This window comes from Balearica regulorum, chromosome 3 (assembly GCF_011004875.1).
Source record: "Balearica regulorum gibbericeps isolate bBalReg1 chromosome 3, bBalReg1.pri, whole genome shotgun sequence".
Taxonomy (NCBI): domain Eukaryota; kingdom Metazoa; phylum Chordata; class Aves; order Gruiformes; family Gruidae; genus Balearica; species Balearica regulorum.
Genome location: NC_046186.1, coordinates 33724147 through 33748921, shown reverse-complemented (window position 1 = coordinate 33748921; position 24775 = coordinate 33724147). Strand labels below are relative to the sequence as shown.

Genomic DNA, 24775 nt, shown 5'->3' with positions numbered 1-24775 from the left:
GTGGTGGTATGGCAGCACTACCTTTGATAGCCGTGCTACAGGCTGGAACTCACAGACCTAAATTGCTTGAATCAATTCAATGTTACTACCTGTAGGAAGAGACTGCAGGCATCTAACCAGAACCTGAATTTTCATGCTAAAAGAGAAGCCAAGCAACAAGTGTCATCTCAAACCTGGCCTACAGCAAAACTAGGAGATTCAACCTAGAGTGACAATGTCATTACAGCTTGTTATTTAATTCAGCCACATCACCATACCAAAATTCCTTAAAATAATTCTTTTTTTTCCTTCCAAAACTCTTTTTCTTCCCCATTACAAAACATAAGAAAACAAAAGACAATGCATGTCCTGAACTGATTCACATACAGGCTGTGGTTGAAAGGTTAGACAGCCAAGGGTGATAGATATCTACTTGTCACTGGTTCATTCTATTTCTCTATTTCAGGACACTTTTGACAACTTAATTCACATCCCCTCCTTTGCTTTTCCTTACCGCCTTAAGTCTGCATAGACATGGTTTAATTTCCAGTTCCTCCTACAAGTCAGATTGCTCCCAGATTCTTTAATTCTAAAAATTTCAGATTTAAACCTAGAAATTAGAGCAGCAATACCATACGTACTGACCATTTCAAAAGGTCAACCTCTATTAAATAGCATTTCTATTTCTTTAAAAATGTTAAAATGCCATCCACGCATCAAAAAAAAAAAAAACCCACCACGCATCCAAATGCAGGGTTTAACGGTAACCATGTTGTTTTTTTAAGCATTGCCAGAAAATTCTTTCCTAATCCTTTTAATAATTTTCTAGGTCAAAGTAAGATTAGGTCCACCATAGCACAGATAACTGATGTCAGACAACGTGCCTTAAGATAACATTAATTGCTCTCGTGGCTTTTTTTTTAAAGGAAAAGGATCCCAATAGATTAGAATTTTAAAGGAAACACATGAAGAGAAGTCAAACCATAAATGGTACATTTGTTTGTTAAAAAAATCCCTGCTCACTGGCAAAAATTGATGTCTTCCTAAGTGTTTCAGTGGCTTGTAGCCATTCCCTAAGACTTCCTTGGCAGTGAGATTTAAAACTAGGTAACAGGAACAGATTAATCAACTTTTTGTATAACTGATTTCAGAGCAATTTGTCAGTGGAAAAGATCCCACAGCAGCACAACTGGATTTATTCCTAAACGTTCAGTTCAATTCCCATTCCCAGGAGCTGTTTTGCCCTCCCACAGACAATCTCTGCTTAAAGAGAATGATGACTCCACTAGTGGCAAATCCGTAACACCTGCCCCATGGGAGATAATTGAACCTACCTGGGAAGGCTGACAAGGTTCAGTGTGTTACATAAAATTTGGCAGAAACAGCAAACACCAGAAAATTTTGAGAATCTACCTCCATTTAAAATTGTATTTGTGAGTTGCTTTTGTGAGATTCAGTTTTATCTGTAAGTGCAAGTCACTTTTATACTATATTTTAAGTAAAATCTGAGCCTGTACAGAATACCAAATCACCTGACATTCCATGTGTTTTGATGTAAACTTACACCAACTTGCTGTGGTAGAGCTCTGGAGCACAACAGGCAAGAACCAGCATTGTATGTCTGAGTGACCCAAGATTTTGGAGAGCTGGAAAAAAACCTGGCTGTTCAGTAGCCCTCAGCTTATGGCACTGATTAGCATTCACCGCCTGAGCAGAGGTTTTTGCTCATCTCACAATTCAGGTGAGAACTGTATGAATAAATTGCACATGAGTTAAAGGAAGTCAGCTGGGGAGTGTGTCTTTGCACAGCATGAGCTCCCCGCTCTGCAAAGCTATCTGTCACTCCTACCCAGAACTCACAGGAACCTGGTGCCAGGATTTGCAGTTCCCACCTGAGATGTGGGAGCGGGGCTGACGCACTCCAAAGACTGTATCCAGCTGCTTCAGAACAGCATTTCTTCTCTTGTGGCACCTGCTGATAATCTTTAATGCATAACAGTCTGACTTTCAAATACTTTACAAAGTCAAAGAATAAAAGAAAAATCCACAGACATTTTATGTTCATGCACCACCTCTTACACCACTCTGGATCAGTGCCCTAAAAGCACACATTATGACACCTGAGGTATTTAAATGGAACAGATGTACTGGAATGCACACGTGCCTTCTAATAGCACGCACACATTCTAATTCATATAAATATCTATGTATATACTCACATGCATGTGTGCCCCGCAAAAATATCTCGTCTTACTAATCTTATGAAATTACAACAAAACAAAGAATATGAAAGCATTCACATACATTATTGTATCATTTCTTTCTGCTCCTGAACCTACTTTACTGCAGTGTTCCTGAAGCAGATAACACAGTGTGCTCTCATTAAACAGGTGTTTCTTATGCATTAAGTCACAGAAAAAATTACATTGGAAGGAAATGTGCTTTGGGTAAGTAGGAAGAAAATATGTAGCTTCACCAGAAGTATCAGCAAGAGTTCCTGAGCACAAACATACAGAGTTCTCTGTAAATGTGTATCTCTAAGCTTCCCAAAATTCTTGAAAATCTGGCTCATGATCCTCAAAACAGAGTACCTTTTTCTTGCTATGTTTATTTTTTCTGAGGATAGGACGCATGTAATGACTAACTGCTTCTGTAGAGCTATACTTATCGGTGTAATTTCCATACCCAGAATACATTCCATACACTGTCTTCCGACACCGAACCTACGGGACAAAGTAAATCTGCCTATGGAAAAATGCACATGGAGATAAGATCTGAAAAAGGCTTTTAAATTACCAGTTCGAGTAGGAAGGCGTGCCAGCATTTCCAGACTCTCTCTTTGCTAACGGAGAAACTGTCTTGCATAAACAGAGTGTGATAGGTACAAATTAGATTTGACTGCTCCATCTAGCGGCTCATTAAGCATAACTTTAATGGTTAAGAATATGTGGCCTAATGGGTTAAAAAGAGCCACGTGTGGTGCTTGCTTCTTCTCTGAGCAACACGATAAAACAAATTCATAGTACTAAGCTCTTTTAATAGCATAACATAAAAATAATCTCTGAAAAACAAAATTTCATGAAAGTTTAATACAGTTAGGTCTCTAAAAGTAGACAAATATTTTTACATTTTTAATTATTATTTATTCTATTTAGTTAATAAACTTTAATAAGAACAGTAAAGTTTTAGAAATAGCTTATTTGACTTGAATTTACAGTTGAAGTTACATTCATATTTGAGTTTACATTCCCAGTGAAAAGATATCTTACATTTTTAGTTAAAAAAATCAAATTAATAAAAAGCCAACCACTAAAACATACTCTTACCTATAAGAAGTAAATTTTGAGGCTCAGGTCTGATTCAGAAAGCCACTTCTACTCCGTGAAGGACAACTCCTAAACAAATCTAGAGCACCATTGATTTTTAGAGGGAAAGAGAAGTGCCCTCAAGGCTATTCCATGGCAATTTTAAAATATACCGAGAACTCAGATTCTTTATAAAACTGGTATAATAACATGACCAAGTTGCTTTAAACAGAACATTTTTCCAACAATCATTTTGAGGATAACTACTTAGAATTGAAGCTCATATTGCAGAGGAAAGAATTACCAAATTCAGGACTAGGTTTCAAAAAATGAAACTTTAAATTCTAGAAATTAATGTATACAATTAAATCATAAAATACATGCAAATTAAAATCAGATAAACATGTGATGTGCTTCATTTCTCCTTGCTACATGTCTGAAAACATTTTGTCTTAAATTACACATACAGCTGAGAGGTACCCAAGGAATATAACCATTTTCCTTATTTCTCACGCATAGCTCCCACAACTAACGCCAAAGAGATATTAAGTTTGGACCCTATGTGCAATCAAAACCTCTATGTAATGAAAGTTAAACATATTCTTAAATTCCTTACAGACCTGCTTTTAGAATTGCAAAATAATCCCATGCTAGCTGCAGCCCAAGTGAGATGTACAATATACATTAAGTCAAAGACCCTTTTCAGTCTAATGTTCCAATACCAGCCCACCTTCCCTTCAAAGGCATTATTTGGATTTGGGAAGTTTAGATGAGCCATGCTGACCCTGCACATTTCTCAACTTGATCAACAGACCAAATTAGACTTGGTCCAATTTGCATATAAGGTACACCAAAGCCACAGGTCACAAAGTAAAGAATGCTGATATTTGCTTTTCTAAAATAGAAAAGGTTATGTTTACAGACAGGAAGCAGATGTGAAAAGAAAATATTCTAAATAAAATGTACTATTAGAAGGTGCTTCATGGCTGAAAAGTGTAAGAAAATATTTAATACTGAGGGTCTAAAAAAGTATTGCTGTAGGTATGCATTTACTGCATGGCATTACAGCATTTCTGAGACAAAATACTTCAAAGGTTGAACGTGTTTAACAATTAGAAAGCTCTTCATACACTACTTTTACAGTCAGTCAAGGGAATGAGCTAAGAGACTCATGCATGAGAGAGAGATATTTTTAAGAAGCTAAACATGTACAAATGCAGAGATTGCAAGTGTTGGAGCACCTCAAAAAGTAACTAATTCAACTCTCTTAATATTTAGAGCAATCTAAATATCTGCAGAAGGAGGCGGTGAACTTATTAACAGTTAAGCTAGCAGCATGCAGGTCCTAGCTGTCTACTACATGCATTAGCCAACAAATAATCACTGTTGCCCTACATTTTGTGTACCCTGCTTGCAGACTTTCTATTCTCACAGTGAACTTATGCAAAAAAACCAAAAACAACTATCAAACTGAACATGAAACTATAAAACTGCCCTGTCCTTACATATCTTCAAGCTGAGGGCAAGCCAAAACAAAACCCCTGTCTCTCTTTGAACTAAAACCTTGGAAGAGTCCTCTACCTGGATCAGAAAAGCAACATGATCAGTTATATCAGAACCATTATATTAAGGTGTTAAAAACTTGGGGGGGAGGGGGGGCAGTAACTAATGAAAAATGATTAGAGCAGCAAGGTCCCATGCACACAACCATCAAGCTGTCATATCCTTTAGTGGTGACTCCATCAGTCAAAAGAAACAAACAAAAAACATTAAAAAAAACAAACTGAAAAAAGCCCAACCCAACAGCTGAAAAAGGCTGTAAGGTATGGAAATCTAGGGGGTTTTATGTGAAAGAAATAGCTCCACAATGTCTTTATAAGCAGTAACAGTATACATACACGAATCACTTTGTTACCTGATAGGAAAAGCAAGCAGGCAAACAAAATGGTAATTTAACTGATTAACAGCATATTAATAGGTAGTGAGAACAGGAATCTAGGCTCAGTTGAATCCCTTGTGGTAGGCAACCTGCGGTTAGCCACAAGAGAATGCAAGCGTGACAGAGGACGCTTGACAGTAATCTGAAATTCTGCTGGATGCTGATAAATGGAAGAAAAAGGTACCTAGTAATAATATGTCCTTGCATTAAATAAGCATAATATTTTATTATCATCAAGGCAAGTTGCAGTCTCACTCACAGACTGAAATCTCACCAAGTTAGGCTCTGTACAAACACAAAATGTAACCCCAGACTCCACTGAACTTGCAATTTAAATGCAAGACAAGAAAACAGGCAGATGAACAATTAAGAAGCAGTGACTACATTTATATCGGTGTATTAGTGCCAAGTAGATTGTCTGTCTTGCTCTATCATTAGAGTAACCCCTGGAACAGTTGTGCTCTGGGTCAGTTAGCACTTTCTCATTTATTTCTAGGCAGGAGACAGGCCAAGAATAAATCCTAATAGACAGCTCCCATGTACCCTTTCTCTTGAGGAATGTAAGAATTTCATCATAATGCACCATGTTTCATTACTTGGCCAAAGATGTCAAAGAATGGCTCTTTCATTTACTAGTACAGTAAATATAGCCAATGAGACACTATGAGATGTGCACATTTGAAAATACAATTCCTGTGCTTGGTATCATGGGTAAAATGGAGAAAAGAATCAACTTAAGTGGTTCCAAAGTGCAGGTGGGGAGTCCCTGATTGTGAAATTCATATATTGTACAGAAGGAGAAAGAAGGAAAGAAGGGTTAGAGCAATGCAAAAACATGAGCAAAGATGGGAAAACAGTTTTCAGGCAGACATTCAGAATGGAAAGGAACAGGATGAAACCATGCCTATTTAGTCAAAGGAAACACAGACATTTCATAATTATTAACCTTTCTGACACAATCAAGTTTTTCAGTCTATCTACTCAAAGTTGTAATGAAAGAAAGAAACTGGAATAGTTCCTGTGTATTACAGTAATTAAGTGCATTATTATAAGCAAAAAAATATATCAAAGGTATCAGAGAAATATTAACACAAAATTCTAATAATACTCAGTATCATACGTTATAACCCCTGTGTTTGGACTCAATCTGATTTACCATGATCAGAATGAATACACTGAATCCTTCTAACTAAGAGGAGGAAACAGAATTAACTTTGTCAGAAAATAACAGAATCAGATGATTGATTGTTCCTAGTTAAATCTATCATTAACTAAAATTAACTCTGAAATTAATAAAAGTCTATGTATTATTCTAAAATAAGCCAAAAATTATTTACCTTTTTCTTTCACAGACTTTCATTTTTCACCCAAAGAGAGGCAGCTTCCCCATACAGGTGGAAAAAAGCAAAAGGTTTGGATTTCAGTCCCAAGACCTAAACTCGTCCTTCAATATGCTGCACAGACCACCCACAGTTACGCAGCTTTACCAAGCATAGTTTGGTTCATCCTTCACAGTTCACCTTTTCCTCTAAGCTCTCAGATCAAAAGAATAATAGCAAATCCTGAGTAGCAGTTCACATAAAAGTTATGGTATACAAAAAATATATGCATATAAAAAATAGTCAGTAGTAGACAGAGTGGGGGAAAGGATCATCCTCTGGGTATAACACCATGCCATGTTTCAGACTGGCTGAGTTTTAACTCCAGTTCACTGCAGAGCTGCACTTTAAAAAGTGCTCAGCAGCTAAAATTAGGGCAAGTTTTTCAAAATCTCTCAGCTCCTTCTTAGACCCTTAAAAAGTACTCCATGACCCGCAGCTCCCACTGCTCTTCTTGCACCTGCTACCTCCAGTGGTTTCTGTATGGAAGAAAACTGCTGAATGTTCTTGAGAACTGGTCTTTCATAGAAAAACCTAGAGAAGTCCTGGGTTTCTCTACAGGTCCAAACACTCTCACAACTCCTGAAATGAAAGCTACCCTGCTTGTCAGGTGTTAAGTCTCTTTGAACATATGATCCTAATTCCTCCAAGCTTTATTATCCTTCTTTTTGTAATTAGAACACTCGTCTTACTACTGGATAAATTATTATTAGGACAAATTCATTGCCATTTTATGAATTAGATGTGCGGGAGAAAGGTAAACGACAAAGAACAAACAAAAAAACAAGCAATGCAGAAGATGGAGCACGTTAATAGTAATGAAACATAATGCTTTGCCAACTGCCAGAGATTAAGAAAGAACTCAGGATTTAACAGTTTATGACATCATTTTCTTCCATGTCTCTTGATAAGTTGTCCTGGTTTTGGCAGGGATAGAGTTAATTTTCTTCCTAGCAGCTAGTACAGCGCTCTATTTTGGATTGAGGATGAGAATAATGTTGATGATAACACACTGATGGTTTTAGTTGTTGCCAGGCAATCAAGGACTTTTCAGGTTCTCATACTGGCCAGCCAACGAGAAAGTGGGGGTGCACAAGCTGGGAGGGGACCCAGCCAGGACAGCTGACCCAAACTAGGGTCAGCCAAAGGGATATTCCACACCATATGACGTCATGTTCTGTATATAACTAGAGACTGGCTGGGAGGCGTCACGGCTCAGGAACTAGCTAAGCATTGGCTTGACTTCGGGTGCTGAGCAATTGTGCTATGTATCACTTGTTTTGTATATATTATTATTATCATCATCATCTTCTTCCTTTTCTGTCCTATTAAACTGTCTTTATCTCAAGCCATGAGTTTTACCTTTTTTTTCCTTTTCAATTTTCTCCCCCATCCCACTGCGGTGGGGCGGGGGGGTGGTGGTGGTTAGCAAACGGCTGTGTGGTTGTTTTAGCTGCCTGCCAAAAGTCAAAATGGACATTTCTTTTTTCTTTTTCAAAAATCAGATTGTTATTACATAAATTTCTACTGGAAAGGGCTATCAAATATCTTTACTTAAAGGGTGACAAAAGAGGATAAGCTGCAGTCAGGAGTACTGTGGATTTAGCCCCAGATTTCCCGACCTTCGCCCAGAGCCTGCCACAGGAACAACAGCAGTATTTCTAACATAGAGCAGTTTCAGTGCAGGCTAGAAGAAATTGATTTTTATTTCCAGGAATCCTCTGTTTCAACCGAATAAGAAATTATGATTACAGTTATCCTTAACTTTGCTTATCCGTCCTCAGAGTTGACACAGTTTCTGGCACTAAGCTTCAATCTCCCTAGCTGTAACTTAACCCTTCAGGGGAAGAGAGAAGCACTTCAGCTTCTTCTTTCCCATTTAAGACCAGTCCTTCCTTCCTACCACTTCCTTCCTTCCTACCACTTCCTTCCTTCCTCCCTCTCCTAGACTATTCAACCCCAATCCATCCCACCTTTCCTTACATATCATGTTTCATAGACCTCAGTCAATCTTGCTGCTCTTCTGCAAACTCCCTCCAGCATGTTCACAACCTACTTAAGGTAAACTGGAGAAAGGGCGTTATTAGGATTTTAAAGGAGAACTCCGCTACATATTTTCTGTGACGTGCCTATTTATATTGTTATGTATCTCAGTGACGTGTTGGATTTCTTGGCAACAGTATGACTTTTTTCCCACTCATGCTCAGCTTATTTCATTTGCATATGCATGTATGTACTTTACATAGTTCTATATACACAAAACAGATTTCTTACTGCCCAACACTAATTTAACAAGCATTTATTTACAACTCCATAAGCACTGTAAATAATTTCAGCTACTCAAAAGCATTGAATATTGACAGCATTGAATGTTAGCACTGACCAAAATTCCAAAACTAGAGCCATTTTAGATTATATTTTCATTAAAATCTGAATCAGATGTAGATCTAAATTATTGCAAAAGGACTAGAAGATAAATCGGAACTAATTTCTAAGAACTAAAAATCTTCCTATCAAAGGTATTTTATTTTACTCTAAGCTAAAGCTCAGTCACATTTTTAAACAAATTCAGCACTTTTTAAAATTCCATGCCCAACTCTCCACGCGAACAGATGTTAAAATATGCTAACAGATGTTACAGTACAACTTGACTTGCCTACACTCCAGATTTAAAATACCTCAGTGAAAAAGCTTAGCTAAAAACATCTAAAACAAGCCTCCTCTTCTCTATAGCCTTTTCCTGATGTTTTCTTAAAGTCCATTTATACACCCTGCCGCATGTGTGTGGTTTCTCTCTTAGCCCACAAGCCACCTTCCTTGCCAACAGTGCTACAGCACTTGGAATAAATCACTAGGGCAGGGATTTAACTTATGCTGTCCTTCCTGCAGGAGCACCCCCAAGCATGAGCACCCAAACCAACATTCAAAACACCAGAGGAGGATGGAGGAAGGGGTCAGATCCTCTCCTCCTGGAGCTGAGCCAGCACTGACTCATTCATCTGCAAACCACAGCATCCCTTTCTCCTTCTGACCTTCAGGTCCACTCCTCCTGGTCACAACCTCCCTGCTTCACACCTGTGCATACACAAGATCTCAGTAAGATCCTGCCCCTGACACTTTCTAATCAGAAGGGTAATGTCATAAGAACAAATGGAAACCAGGTCGCTCTGTTCCTCCCGGTACCATAAGAAAGGCAGTGTGAATGAAACAATCACATCTTCACTGAAAGTTACTGCAATGTCATCACAGGAGGATTTTTTCCAAACAAGACTCGAAGTCTATCACGCTCTCCTTACTCACAATTAAATCCATTAGCAAGTATACAAAGTGAGTTTTACTTTTAGCTTTTTACCATTTTGCTGACAATATGCACATATTAGGCATATTTCCAAGCCTAAACGATGTGAACAACATACACATTTAGGCAAATATGAACAATGAGTATGCAAAATGTAAAACCCTTAGCACATCTATTTACATAAAAGTACATGAGCAGCTTTCAGTACCTCCTCACATTGTTCCAATTTCCAACACTATTTTATCTTCCAGTTTCAAAGACTGCAGGACAGAAGCCTAAAATATCTCTTGTATCTATCACGGGATAAAAGAAGTTACATACAACCTCATCTGGACAAAAATCTACTACTTCTATGCAAATTCTTGGTTTTAAACTTTAAAGAAAATATTTTTTCTCAAACTTACTCCAAATTAATCTGCATTCTTCATTGGATGGCAGTAGGCAGAAGCTGTTGTCAGTTTTAAAATGAGGTCTGGATTTCATTTGTAATAGTCTGGTTTACGTTATTCTAGCAAGTCTTTGAAGCGAGTATGAATGCAATTTATGCCTTCTAAGAGGACTCCTTTTGCCTTGCAAGGACAGTGTTGTCAGCGGAAACTCAGTTCACATAATGTTCAACTATTATGAATTTCAGAATAAGGAGTCCTACAGCTTGCATTAATAACAGGATGAAAACAATTATCAGCAATCATTAATACTGCAGATGTTTTTAAAAAGAAATTTGAGATTACCTTTTTGGACATCGCTAAACAGTTCTTTCTCTAGATTTACTCCAGCATGGAAACAACTGGATATCAATCTTTGGATCCTCTGCAATCCCAGTGGATTGCAAAAGACATTTATTTTTTGGAAAGTATCATCTCCAGTGCTTGTGAATTATTTTGTTAATAATTTTGAAGAAATACATATTAAATGGTTACAGTAAATAGCAGGGGATGCACTAGCTAAGTTAGCTTGCTTTGTATTTAAGAATATCACTTTTAGAAGGGGGTTTTTTTGTGCTCAGAAGACAGTGTGTCTAGGAAATGCAAATGTGAAGAAATAACTTTTGCATAGTATCTACTTTATATGTAATTTTTGGCTATTTATTTTCAATACAGTCTTATCCACTCTACTAATACCTTATATTTCTATGGGGCATCATTTTCTTTTAAACATCTCTGTAAGCAGTTTTCCACAGAAAACTTCTGTTTTAGTTGTTCAATATAGAACTGAATATTTATTACTGTTTCTGATTGCTTTATATTGGCACTCATCAAATGTGAACATTAATTTTAAGATCTTGGTTTTTCCTGGTAAGGCTGTTCAAAGTTAAAAATTTTATTTGTAATAATTCTATCTTTCTAGCTCCATTTTTATTACTTTGAAACCAGATTTCTGACTGAGCTGATATTTAGATAAGAGAGGATGGATTCCAGACCTCCTGGGCTTATAAACTAAAGTGCTACAACTACAGACCTGTGCAGTATCTCTCCCAAATTACAAGCAAAGCTCTGAAGGAATGATGGGTGAAATCCTTTTTGTAATGATGCTGCTAAATTGCAAAGAATGGGATTCTGACCTCAGTTACAATAGGGGCATTTTTTAATTATTAGTATAACTGTTTTAACACTACACCCTTTTACTGTGGATTTTTTCTTTTAAAATATCGAAGGATTTCTAAAATATTTTCTTAAGTAATAAAATTTCCTGCCTTTCCATCTATTCTCACAAAATACTGCAGATTTTTTCAAGTACCGATGAAAATTTAATTCTAAAAAATTTGGATATTTTACTACCAAAAATGCTTCTGCTTTCTCATTTTTATTCACAATTTCCTAGCTCTTTTTCTGTACTATACCCCTCGCTTCAAAGGCTTTCCACTTCTTTTCCCATGACAAGGATTGTAAAAGTCATATCAAGATCAGGCAAAAAAAACCCCATTAACAGCTACATCTCACAGCTATTATATTAATAAATAAATTTCTGTAATGAATGTATTGCATACTCACATACAAACATATATATACACACATATATATGTGTGTGCGTATATATATATTCTGACTAATAACGGTGCTAGCTTACTGACAAGTAGAGATAAGGTCTCAAAGAATGCTCAGCAATGTTAACCAAGTATTGAGTTGGCACTGGTTGGACAGGTCCCTAACATACAATTTTTATTTCAAACACAGTGAGGTAGCACTTTGATATGATACAGACTAAAGCCTCCACTGTCTAAAAGGGAAGCCTAAATATCTGCCTTGGAGGTAACCAAGAACTTGATTCAGTGATTGAGAACATAAGCATTAGGTGACATTTGAAATCCTCTAGGATTCCTAACACCGAAGAAAAAAGTCCAACCCTTAATGGTTTAACAATACACTAGGAAATTGGTCAAAAGCTGAGATCAGTGTCATGAGCCTGAAAGCAACCATCAAAAGGTTTTATTTACAAAGGACCATTATAGAGCAAACTATATCAACATAGTGATATCAATATCAATGACTTTCAGCCTGGACTTGACTTCCACATCACTGTCCTTCCAGTTTATAATGACACCCTTCTCTGAATATGGAAAAAACCTTTCTACTTCATAAGCAACCTCAAATTGATGCAAATAAATTAAAGCAAAAAACAAAGACGGAAAGGAAATGCTGTATTAGACTGCTACTACCAACAGAGGATGTCAAGGAAAATTACACAAATCCAAATGTCAGCCTAAAACATTGCCACAAAATAAGGGAAAGAGATGTGTTCTCTTAGAAAGACAGAATAGCTGAGACTGGAAGGGACCTGTGTAGGTCCCTAGTTCAAACCCCCTTGCTCAAAAGCAGGGTCAGCTAGAGCAGATTGCTCAGAGCCTTCTCCATTTGGGTTTTTAGCATCTCCAAGGATGGAGACTGTACAACATCTCTGTGCCGTATGTTCTAGTGTTTGACAACCCCCCCAGTCAGAAAAGTGAGGGGGTTTTATGTCTAAGTGGAATTTGGATTAAGATTTCAGAGGCATGATCATCATTCGTCCTTAGAAATGAGCAGAAAAGCAAGCTTCCATATTTTGAATAGCAAAGTTTGTGCTCAGGAAGCTAAAACAAGCAGCTATTCAAATGGGATAGGAGAGAAATGTTGTCTTTTTTTATATATATACCTGGAGCTTTAGGGCATGTCAGGAGACCACAACATCAGATACAGACAGACAGGTTAGCATATATGAATCAAAACATGTCAGGAAACAGTGCCAGGAACTAAAAGGCAATGCAGACAAGCCGTTGACATTTTGAGTATGAATACCAGCAGAAAACTTTCAAGTTACAAACGCAGATAATTAAACTAAAGAGCTAAAAGCTACTTCCAAAGATACAAAAAGCCTTCAGCTCACTGTAGTGTCACTTAAAGACAAATTAGGGTTATAAGACAGTTGGTAGGTTCTACCACAGTCTTTTCTGATGATGCTTATTTTATCTGTTCACCATTCATGAATTTGATTAACTTCTTCAGCCAGAAGAAAGACTTTGTTTAAAAGCACACAGTGTACTACACTTATTCCTCACTGCTGAATGTTACCATCAACAGATGAAGGCAAACTGAAATAACAGATTTTAAACATACTTGTAAGCTTGAGAGCAAATTCATCTAGAAAACATGTTAGGCAATTCTCATTTCTTTACAATGTAACACTTCCCTTGCCCCATGTCATGCCCTTGTTAACAATGAACTTTGGCAGATCCTTGATATTTTATTAAATGTAGTAAAATTTTGCATATCTTAAGGCTGAGGTGTCAGTAATATTATGATGCTTTACAATGGTCTTCTCAAATTGTTACAAAACTCACTTTCCATTTCAATCAATTCACAGAAAATTATACTGCATACAGACAAAAGGATGAAGCAATGACCAAAGGAGTACAGATACTACTGAGAGAATAAACTAGAACCCTTAAATTCTGTCAGTTCTAGGTGAAAGAGGAAAGAGAATGAGAAAGAAACTCATCAGCTGATGCTACCTGTAACCACCTCATCTAAGAATGCAAAAGGAAACATTACAAACCAAATGTAAACAGGTATAAGATACTTCTCAACTGGAAAAAAAAAAAAGAAAGGTAAGGGGAAAAACAAAGGTGTATGTTTAAAAAAAAGAGGCAAAAGAGAGAGAAAAATACAGATATTTTTTTCCCCAAACCATGGCCATGTGCATAATATACATAAAGGTCCTTACCTTTTTCACTGACACTTTCACTTTCTATCTCCACATCTTCACAGCTAGTATATTCTGGTGTTGATGCCCCTTCTTCCTCTGAGCTACTAACTGACATCTGCCTTTTCTTTCCGCCTCTTTTTGCTCTATGAGGCTTTGGAGGGGATGGCCGCACTGATTCCGACTGGTCAGAGCTAAGGGAATCATTCCTTAGCATGGTCTCCATTTTCTCCCGCTTTGCTTTTCGCATGAGAATAGCAGAGCTAGGATCAAGGCGGCTCTGTTTTTTAAAGGAATCGTGGTTCTTGTACTCTACGTGTTCTATAGGAACTGGACTATGCCTGGGAGTTGGTGGGCTATGATTAGTTAATTGTTTAGAAACAGAAATTCTTACATCACCTGTTCTGTCTATAGAGTACGACCTCTGAGTTTCCACAAGAGATTTTCTGTCCTGAGTTCCCTGTAATTGTGAGCGTTTTCCTAATTTATTCTCAGGTACCTCCGCTTCCTCCATTTCTGTATGTGGCAAAGCTACATCACTGTGTCTTCTCTCATGCCGTGCTTTAGAAACTTTTGCATGCATGCGCATCTGCTGTTCTTCAGGATGTGGTTTTACAGGATATCTTGCCAGATTGGGGTCACTCCTGTAACGGGTATGATATTCATCTTCCTTCCTTTGTTTTTCATCATCAGGCACTTTGCCTTCCTCGAGTTTCTCTTGCAAGTCTGGGTAGTCCTGTGACTTGCCTTTCTCCAGCCTTCTACCTTCGTGCCGTTCTTTACGCTCTGCTGGTCCTTCTTTTTGAAGTGAGGATTTTGGCACGCGCTTACGCTCACCCTTTAAACCTTTGCCATTCTGGTCTGAAACCAGTATTGTCTTCTTCCTACAATGAAAAGGAGTATAATAATTTGAGGAGTTGAATGCAAAGTAAAAATACTTGTCTACACTGTTATGGTAAATAGATTATAAACCAGGATAAGCTATGGCAAAACATATAGAAAGGTACTGGATCCATTAACATGACTTAAATCTATTAATCCTTCCAGCAGTACTTTTATTTTCCAATAGCAAACAACTTCCAGAGTCCACAAAAACATAAATTACAGATGGTCCAATTAAAGAGTAAAATCACAAAGAATATTAACGTGGATAAATGCAGATAAAAATATTTTACCCACGTAAGTAGGAAGACTCAAAATCATCTTGGTAGTAACTGCAGCCCTATGACAGAGTATTGGTGTATGTTCTCCATTTTTCTGGCAGCAGTCATGAGGGTTACAGACTAACCACATATACACAATTCACTTCAAACACTCTGACAGTATAAATATAAACACCACCAAATGGAGTATTTCCCACAATGACATTACAGAAAGAATTAATATGACTATAAAAAAAAAGCAAAAGAGTATTTCCAGAAACAATAATATTTGACCTTGTTTGCTTTATCTTACTAAAAGTCTAAAAAGAAGTGCCCATTTCATAAGCATATAAAGAAAAGCAAATTGACCCCTTCAGATAAATTAATGGCATTCCTTTCTCTGTTAATAAAAGAAAATGAAAAATGTAATTTATTTCTCTATACAGCCAAAGTACAAAACAATGAATAATGAAGCTGCCTGAAAATTCTGGTCTCTCCTCTCTCATCTTCTGCTTTGGGAGAATAAGCAAGCTGAAGAATCATAAAATCCCCTTACACTGGGTATTTTTATTTCTCTCATCATTCCAATTCTCCTTTTGTTTACCAGTTCACATATGAATCCATCCATTTTGAAGAAGGCTGAAGACAGCGATACACTCTGTTTTAGATGAACCTGCACCAGGACAAAGTCACCAGGACTTTGTTTTGTGGCACTTAATCTTCCCTTCCACAACTGATACATCTTCACATTACATATCACAGATTTTTACAGATGCATCCGACAGGACAAGCAAGTTCCAAGTTAAGCTCCTCTCTCCTCTTTCTCCATCTCCTGCTCCTCCTGAGTTTTTGGTGATAAATGGGACCTGAGATACCATAGATGCGCTCCATTCAGAACATTACTACTGTGTAATTGATATAACCATCTCACTTTTGGACAGCAACGCAGAAATAGAAAGCATTTTGCTGCCCTAAAATTGTCCTTCAGCTGAGTGATAACTGCTCTGGGGGTCTTCCAAGTGCTGGGGGGAAAAATGTCAACAGAATCAGGGGAGAGCACCATGTGTTCATTTACATCTTACATATACGTAACACTAACCTGAGTTTTGGTACAGTTAAACCCAGACAGACCTCACTCACACAGTAAGTTACCAGCCACTGTTTCTCATCCATTTTCATCAACCATTCTGGCCAAGGGAGAATCTTCTATGGAAGACTTGTTTTGCTGCCACAGGCTCCCTCCTCAACTGCTCTACCATCTGCCAGGCAGCAGCCAAAAGAACATCAACTGCTTCATCACATTATCCTCTCTTGATTTGCTAGTCCTCAACCCGTTCATTACACTGACTGCAGCTCAGGAATTTACTCATTTACTCACTTTAAATATAATAGCTTGCTTCCAGTTGGCTTTATTCTTGCATACAACTTGCTCTGAATTCAAGATGGTACTACTACTGTTCTTCATGAATATTTATTTGCAGGTGTAAATGAGCTCTTTTAATAGTTCCTGGCTTATTATTAAAAATAATACAATCATTGATAAAAAGATAACACATACGGATATCTGACAGAACTCCACAGAGTGGGCTTTTGTTTGTTTGGGGTTTTTTTGGGGGGTGTTGTTTGGGTGTTGTTTTTTTTAATTCTAGTACATTAATTCATTAAGTTAAAGGCTTGCTCTTTGTTTAATAACTTTAAAATACCTACAAAATTTAAAATTGAAAAGTAACCTACAATTCTGTATTAAAAGTGTACACCAAAATGCACTGAAGTACATGGGAATATCCCTAAAAATAACTATTACTTTTTTCCCTCATTTCTGTTGCAAAGTCCAAATTGGACAATGTATTTGCCAATGAACACGTATTCTTCCCCTGTTGGTAAATCAATTTATTCTTTGTTTTTACACAGTTCTAAACACACACAAAGCCAGCTGACAGCCTTGTGTAATATTACAGATGTAGCATTTGTAATTGTGAGGTTCTATCAAGACAGAAAGCATTACCTCTCTCTTGGAGGTTCACTTCTAGACCTTGATGAAACTTGCTTTTGGTCCGGGCCCATAGCCGGCTGTGATACTTCTGCTCCTTTCCTACGGTCAGACTGCACACTGGAAGAAGAGATTTCCTGTGATGAGGCAGTTGCTGTACTTAAGGGAGTCTGTGATCTTGATCGCTCTTGAAGTCTTGCTTTCTTTTCTCTCGGTGCATCCGAGCTTCCACCAGTCGCTGTATCACTCAATGCTCCGTCCTGGCTGGGTGAGGGCTGTGGTCCACTTCCAAAAAACCAGGCTCCAGATTTCGTTAGGATTTCTTGTTGCTTTCGACATAAATTGCATACCCACATAACCTAGTTGAAGACAACAAGAAAAGTCAGTGCAGCTACCCCTCAGACCCTGAAATACATGCTCACTATCACAGAGCAGGTACGATCTCTCACTGTCCGCTAAACCGGTGAGGTTGGTGCTCATGACAGGAGCCAGAACATGCTTCTCCAAGCACTGACTACACTGGCTAGAGCCAAGCATCCTACAGGCACATGCTACGCGAGCTTCTCCAAAATGTGCTGTCAATATACGTCAGTCCTACCTGTAGCAATCCCCCCCTCAGCCCAGCCCTAGCTTGCTTCTGAATAAACACCACCAACACAGCCAACACTTGTTGCTGGTGTTAATGCAGTTGTGGGGATGGGTTGTTGGGTTGGTTTCATTGGTGTGGATGGCTGTCAGGACAAGCCTACCAGACTGTAAATGGGACTTGCACCTCAAGTGGAAGAGTCCTACCCAGCTAACTCCCAACCTCCGCCATCACAGAAAATTGGCACAGTATTTCCCTTTAATTTTTCTCACATAACATAACTCAACATTATCCTGCAAATAAATTCAGCATTTACTGTGCATGGTTTTAGCTACATCCACAATAACTACTTACCAGTGATGTAAGGTAAGACCTAAAGAAACCTACTAATAGAGAACTAAACGCACCGATGAAAAGAATGCAAAAGTACCACATTTTGTACTACTTGAAAATGATCATTTACCATCTCTTTGAGTTATAGCTGTAAATAATAAACAAATTAAATTAAATATGTGTCCCTGGCAATCAAAACCAAGCTGTGTACATAAACGGAGCTTCTTAGGACTTTTTTTTTTTTTTTTTTAAATTCCACATACACAGATAAACAGGAGCACACCGTAAAACAAGACCCTATGTTTCAAGTCTATATACAATACAAGACAGTCTTATGTAAAGGAGTAAATCACTAGAGAAAAATAAAAGGTTAATCAGGACTCTAAAGTGTGTGAATATTTAAGAAAAAAAATTGAGACAAAGACAAAAGGAGTTTTGAGGCAGAAGAAGAAAAAAGGCAAAAGGCACGAAGAATACACAAGAGGTAGGAATTTTGTCAGAAATAAAAAAAAGAGATGAGAGGAAACAAAGCTGACAGCTAATAAGGAAAACAGTAAAGAAAATCTTTCAGTTTCAGGAAGAAGTAAAAGAAAGGGTAAAATTGTAAAGAGGGTAAGAAGGATCATAAAAATTGGAATGAAAAATATGCTTAAATTATTTTGTGTAAAAACAGGAATGATGCAACAGTCACAAAATTATACAACACTTAAAATTAAAAGGAACAGATAAAACAATCACTTCAGCGAAGAAATTGCAACAGGATCTCTGGTACTGAGCTCTCTTACTCTCTGGCCTGGGGAGGAAGTGCATGGCTTACATGGCATGATGAAAATGTCAGGCATTTTACATATTTATCGTAATTAAGATTTATTTAAAACACCATAAAATAGACTATAAGTTTAGGTCTGAAGATTACATGAGAACTTCCAATACCATTTCTCCACTGTTTGACCAAACCACACTGAGACTCTTTTCCCTGTATCTGGATTGTGCCTTTATCAAAAGATCACTCTTACATTTCTTCTATTTCAGAAGGATAATAAAATACCTACTAAAACTTGATTTAGTTAAAAAAACCCCGTTAATCAAAAGCTACAGTTATTCCAAGAGCAGCACAAACACGTATTATGATAAAAACAGATACCCCTCAGTAGGATAATAGGAATAGCAACTTCAACAAAATAAATGCTAGTCCTTTAACAAAAAAAACCCCTTGATTCCAAAATGTCTTATTTCCTTCATCTAGTACACCTCACAAAACAGAGATTCATCTTATCAGATTATCTCTTGTAGAATAAATTTTTAGTCTATCTAGTATTATTATTACTACAAGTATTTAAAAAAACCAGCAAGACTAACAGGAAAAAAACCCCAGATTTTTAAATGGCTTTAATGACACAACTGTTAGCTCATTAGACAGCAAGAGTGTGCATACACATGTGTATAAAATCTATATCAGTGCTACAAACTAAAGTAATTAATGAAAAATATGTCATTGCCTGTATTTTATCAGTTTACAGGGAAGGTTGAAAAAAGTGTTAATAAAAAAATAAATCAACTAGAGTTTGTTTAAAGGAAGGAATACTAAAGTAAAATCTAAATATTCTAATTAAATTACATATGTGTGTATGTATGCAAGCACATTTAAATGTGTAAAGATAGTAACAGACTTCATTTACTATTTAATGTATTTGATTATTTAAAATATGTCTAAAGTAGGTAATAAACTTCCATAAATTACCATTAATTTACATAATTACCTTTGATGTTATAATTTATTTTATCCAAAATATTATGAGATCCAAACAAATAGTAATAGCTAATGCACAAATAAACACAGAATACAGAAAGAAGAAATACTAGACATGTAAATACAAACCCGTTTTCTTACAGCTGTCTTTAAACACTGCAGTTTGGACACAATACATACCAATCACCACAGATTACACATGTAGGAAAGCTGCATTATACTCACATAGAAGCTACACTACCATCTCTGTTTAGGAATCTCTTCAGGACTTAGTAAATGCTATGTTTGCCTTGAGATATATTCAGTCCAAAAGGAAAAATAATAAAAGTTTTTCTTTAAGAAGAAAAAAACAAAAAAACCAAACCAAACAAAACTTGAGGTGACAGAACAGTTTCAGTGACAAAACTGTATACTGAAAAACATTTTTAGAGAAGTATGTGGAGCAAGCGATTTAGCAGCATGCAGGAATTATATCCTGATTGAATATACTGGGATGTGGTCCAAACTAATCTAAACTAAAGCAGGTCTGTGTAATAACTTATCTTAACAATCCACAGATGTTAGGCAACCAAACAAATGCTCTGATGAAGGATTACAGTTCTCTAATGTGGCTTCTGGACCTCCACGCGATGCATCAGTAAAATGAAGAGTGTTAGACAATTTTACTCTGGCCTGTCACTTCAAAAATAGTTTCTGTTTACTCTTTTCTGGATGGTGAGCTCTGATGCAGTGCTACAGTAAGTCATTCAAGACATTCAGAGTCTGGTGTTTGTTGTTGGGTTTGGTTCTGGTTTATTGCATAGTTGCACAGGTCAATGCATGTCCACACATGAAGCTGTTAAAGAGAACCAGTAAAGGGGTGCTCCTCATTCAAAGGGTTCATACACATGGCTCTGGAAAAATGTGCATTTTCACAGCATAGCAAAGGGTTCTGGGCTTTACTGCTACATAACAAAACCAAAGTGGCACATACAGGACTCAGCAGAGGTGGGTCAACAGTTCCCACACAGATTCACGTGGAAACTTTACAGGCTGCGTGAAAACATGCTAGAAGGATCCCATGCTTGCCTTCACGTGGAATATGGGGTATTTCATTCACAGAAAAAATATTCCTCAAACTTACTCTTACGGGTACTGCTGAATGTGATCCACAATGAGTAGGAACAGTATTCCTGTACTAACACAACATGAAATTCCAACTTGAAAGAGCCCATAGTAAACAATATATACAACTATACACACAAAGAAAAAGAGCATTTTCCGTTAAAAAACTTCTTCATGATTACGTATTTCAAAACTGCATTTTAGAATGCAGAAAAAGACTTTTTTCGAATTCAGATTTGGAGACTTCCAAACATGCACTGGGAGCCTAAAGACACATTAGGGGGTACACAAACTTTATACAACATTTGTGTGACACATGCAGGCAAAACTCAGGCTAATATCAGAGGAAGGTCCCCAAATCCTTCACCCAAGCCCGGATTCTGAGGAGACTCCATAAGGAGCATGTTCCTTCATGCTTCATGAGTTTAGAAATGGCAAGCCCACAGTTACACTGACTTGTATGCATCCTGCTTCATCTCCGTACAACAAAATAGGTAGCAAGTGTGCTAAAATAACAGACCACAAGCTATTCCTTAATGAACCTTCATGCTACCTTAACTATTTCCCTTCTGAAGGGTGTATACACAACATCTTTTCAGTTTATTCCTTTTGTTAATGTTCCTTCAGCCACCTTCTTCTATGCATTTCTAGAAGACACTCGTTATTTCAGACAGATCTAATTAGGCAGACCCTCTCCTCTGCCTGAGGCACCATTAACTTCAGCAGAGCTCTGCCACCATCCTACAAGTCATCTCGTGAAAGTCAGAGGGAAGAAATGGTATCAATTTGCTATTATGAAACTATTCATTCACAGAATTAAGTTAGACTGTGTATCACTTAATGTTTCTGGGATAACATAAAACATGCAGCAAACCATGAAATTAGTATACAGTATTGCATTAATCTCTTTTGCTATATCAAAATGAATTCTGTATTAAAATCCTAGTTTAAGTGTCATGACGGCTTCACTCCATTAAAATATAAATAAATTAAGCTGAAAATCTACTTGAATCCTTACATTAGTCCAAAATCTAAATAAGTAAACAACTCTACCTTTCTAATGAAAATGTGCTTGTGAATCCAAGCTTTTATTTCACATATTTTTCAAAACTGTACAGACAGCTGAGTTCATCCAATGGCTCCTGGTCATCAAAAGGGAAGGTCTTCTCCCCACCTCCCTCCTCTCTTGCTTTTTTCTCCCTATCCAGCTTTGTCCTCTCCCTTCGTTCCCAGCTTCACCATACTGCATGCTCCCTTGTACGCTCACTCTTGACTGTCAGGTCCTCCCAGGAGCCACTTGCATTTAAAAAAAAGTAGAAATTTATCTGTATTGTTAAATTGGCTTGATTTTTTGTCACATCTATATTTCTCATGGAGGGGTATGATGAGTAGTGAAATCATGTGGCCAGAAAGAGAGGGGTGAAGAGGATGTTTTCTCTATGGCAGTGGGTCGCCATCTTCTGTTAAACTACATCTTGAAATGACACCCATACTAGTACATTAAACTTGCACAGAAATAATTTTGAGCACCCGTGCCAAATGACATGAAGTAACTTGCATCTCTACTAGGATCTCTAGGATGGCTGCATACAAACTGCCTCCTGGAGATAAGCCTTGGAGCAACCCAAACTCCCAAACCACCAGGAAAAATTGACAAGAAAGTGCTGGTGGGCAGAAGACCAAGACCGTGCAAAGCAGCCTTCTGTTGGTTTACTAAAGATACTCTAATGCCTAGGAACAGTCCCAGACCAGGTTTCATTTGTTAGTAAAGAAGTAGCCTAGGAGTCTAAGTTCTGCTTTTTTTTTTGCTGAAGCCTCTCCGCTAGATTAAAGGGTTTAAAAGGAGAGTACAATTCATTCTCTACCATTCTCCCCTCCAAGCACGGAGAGGACTGCTTTGCCCACACTGATGTTCATCAGACATACAGGGTTCAGCCATTTCAGGACTGTGATATAAAGTAATTTTAGCACTCTCTGTTCTTCCATTCCTGTGCAGAGCAGATTTTCTTTGTAACTTAGGTTTTCACCTTCATATTTTTATCCCAGTTTGGCAAGAAAAAGAGGTTTATGCTGACAGATGATTGGTTTCTTCCCGTTTTCTCCCCACACACTCCAATAATGTTTTAACCCACTGGACAAATGTAATAAAATTTTGCACAGGCATGGAAGTTTTCAAGGGATTATATTCTCAAGAGTTTCATGAAAAAGGCAGTTCTAGAAAAGCCCTATAAATATTTCCTTAGTGCAATCTGTTATTGGCATCACAGTCTACATATCAATTCAACCGCAAGACATGTTCATAGGGAACGAGGCCCTGCTGCTCACAGAACTACATGTCACCTTAAAGTCTGCGGTGCCATTTACATGTTTGACTAAGAGCATCCAGGAGGGATGTTCAAAAGTCCACCTTATCAGAAGTTTCCATTTGCACTAGAGGCTGCACTTCATACTCTTCCTGCTTGCCTTGAGATGTTAACTTTCCAGATCAGATCCTAAGTGTACGAATAAGGATCAGAGTAAGATGCTTAAGTTTTTTCTGTCCTCACAGAAATGCCGACGGGCATGGCAAGTATTTAAGTTTCCATCCAAAGAGAAGCCATTCACTCTCAAGTAGACACAACAAAATAAAATTAAATCAAATCCTGTGCCCAATGTTAGGTGAGTGCCATTAGAGATAAGTCAGCATATCCCCCCTGGCTGCCACGTGCCACTTAAGAGGGTACAAGACTGTCACAGGAGATACGTCACATCTGCTATGTGTCTTACATACTGTAAGGCATAAAAAAATGGCATCAGATGCCCACTTTTAGGCAACTGAACACACAGTTCACAGTTTGATCCTAATCTTATTCCTGGCCTAAGTTTTTAAAGCCACAATTACAAACTGCCAATAGAAAAATGAAGAAAAGGTGCAGTGGAGCAATGTTTCAAGAGTTAACATCAAAAGGGATTTTAATGCCAGTTTTGTTGACACTGCTGCTAGCAACAGCTTTACTAGTCATTTTAAGATAAAAATAAAACAAAAAACCACTGACTTTCTTCACAAGCCCTTCTGCCAAAATCTCTCAGCTACAGCTGCCAATCATTCTGAAAGCTCCTGACAACTTCCACAAAAATGAAAGACTCTCTAGAATAATCCTGCAGCAAACTGAGTGTTGGAAGTGATACATTCAGGCAACTATAAGGTTATTATATGAAATAATATCTCTAAACCAGCACACAGCCAGGTTCCAGTCACTATCACAATGTACTTCTCTGAGAATGCCTTTGGAGTCCAAGGAAGAAACCAAAATTGCTAGTGGAGAAGTCTTCGGTTTTGTGTAAAAATTCACACCGGCATATTTAAATACAGTAATTTGAAATATTCTCCCCCTGTAAGTTTGGGTTTTTTTCCTAAATTTACCACACAAGTAAATTAATTAATACACATCACTAAAAACACACTAAAAAAAATTGTATTGCTTGTCGCAGTTACAGTTGTGGCCTCCTAAAGCAGGACTATAGCTTGGATAAATCTGTGAAACCTTGCACCTGAACTTGCTTGTAGCTCTGGTTTTAGGTCTACTTCTAAGTAAAATGATCAAAATTCACAAACTTACAATTTGGAGGGAGACAGAAGAGACAATTGTATCAAGAGAAAAGAGGGTTTAAAAAATCAAAGAGACACAGCAAGTATTAATTAACAGTTGGACTTGATGATATTAAAGGTCTTTTCCAACCTAAACAATTCCATGATTCCATAAATTGTTTGGGCTGATTTGTCTGGGCTTGAGAATTTCATTTTTGGAAAAATA

The 24775-nt window shown here is 37.4% G+C and overlaps 1 protein-coding gene across 43 annotated transcripts in view; it reads right to left on the bottom strand.

Annotated features, from left to right (window-relative positions):
* RIMS1 (regulating synaptic membrane exocytosis 1) overlaps positions 1–24775 on the bottom strand; it is a 346977-nt gene that overhangs the window by 175290 nt on the left and 146912 nt on the right. For 42 of the 43 annotated variants that reach the window (XM_075747454.1, XM_075747452.1, XM_075747455.1 and 39 more), the window contains 2 exons: positions 17224–17567; positions 14098–14960 (listed from right to left, as the gene is read on the bottom strand). In XM_075747454.1, the coding sequence (XP_075603569.1) occupies positions 14098–14960; positions 17224–17567 (1207 nt within the window). Of the gene's footprint in view, positions 1–14097; positions 14961–17223; positions 17568–21000; positions 21050–24775 lie in introns of those variants that run through there. The other variant, XM_075747479.1, reaches the window with a different exon arrangement.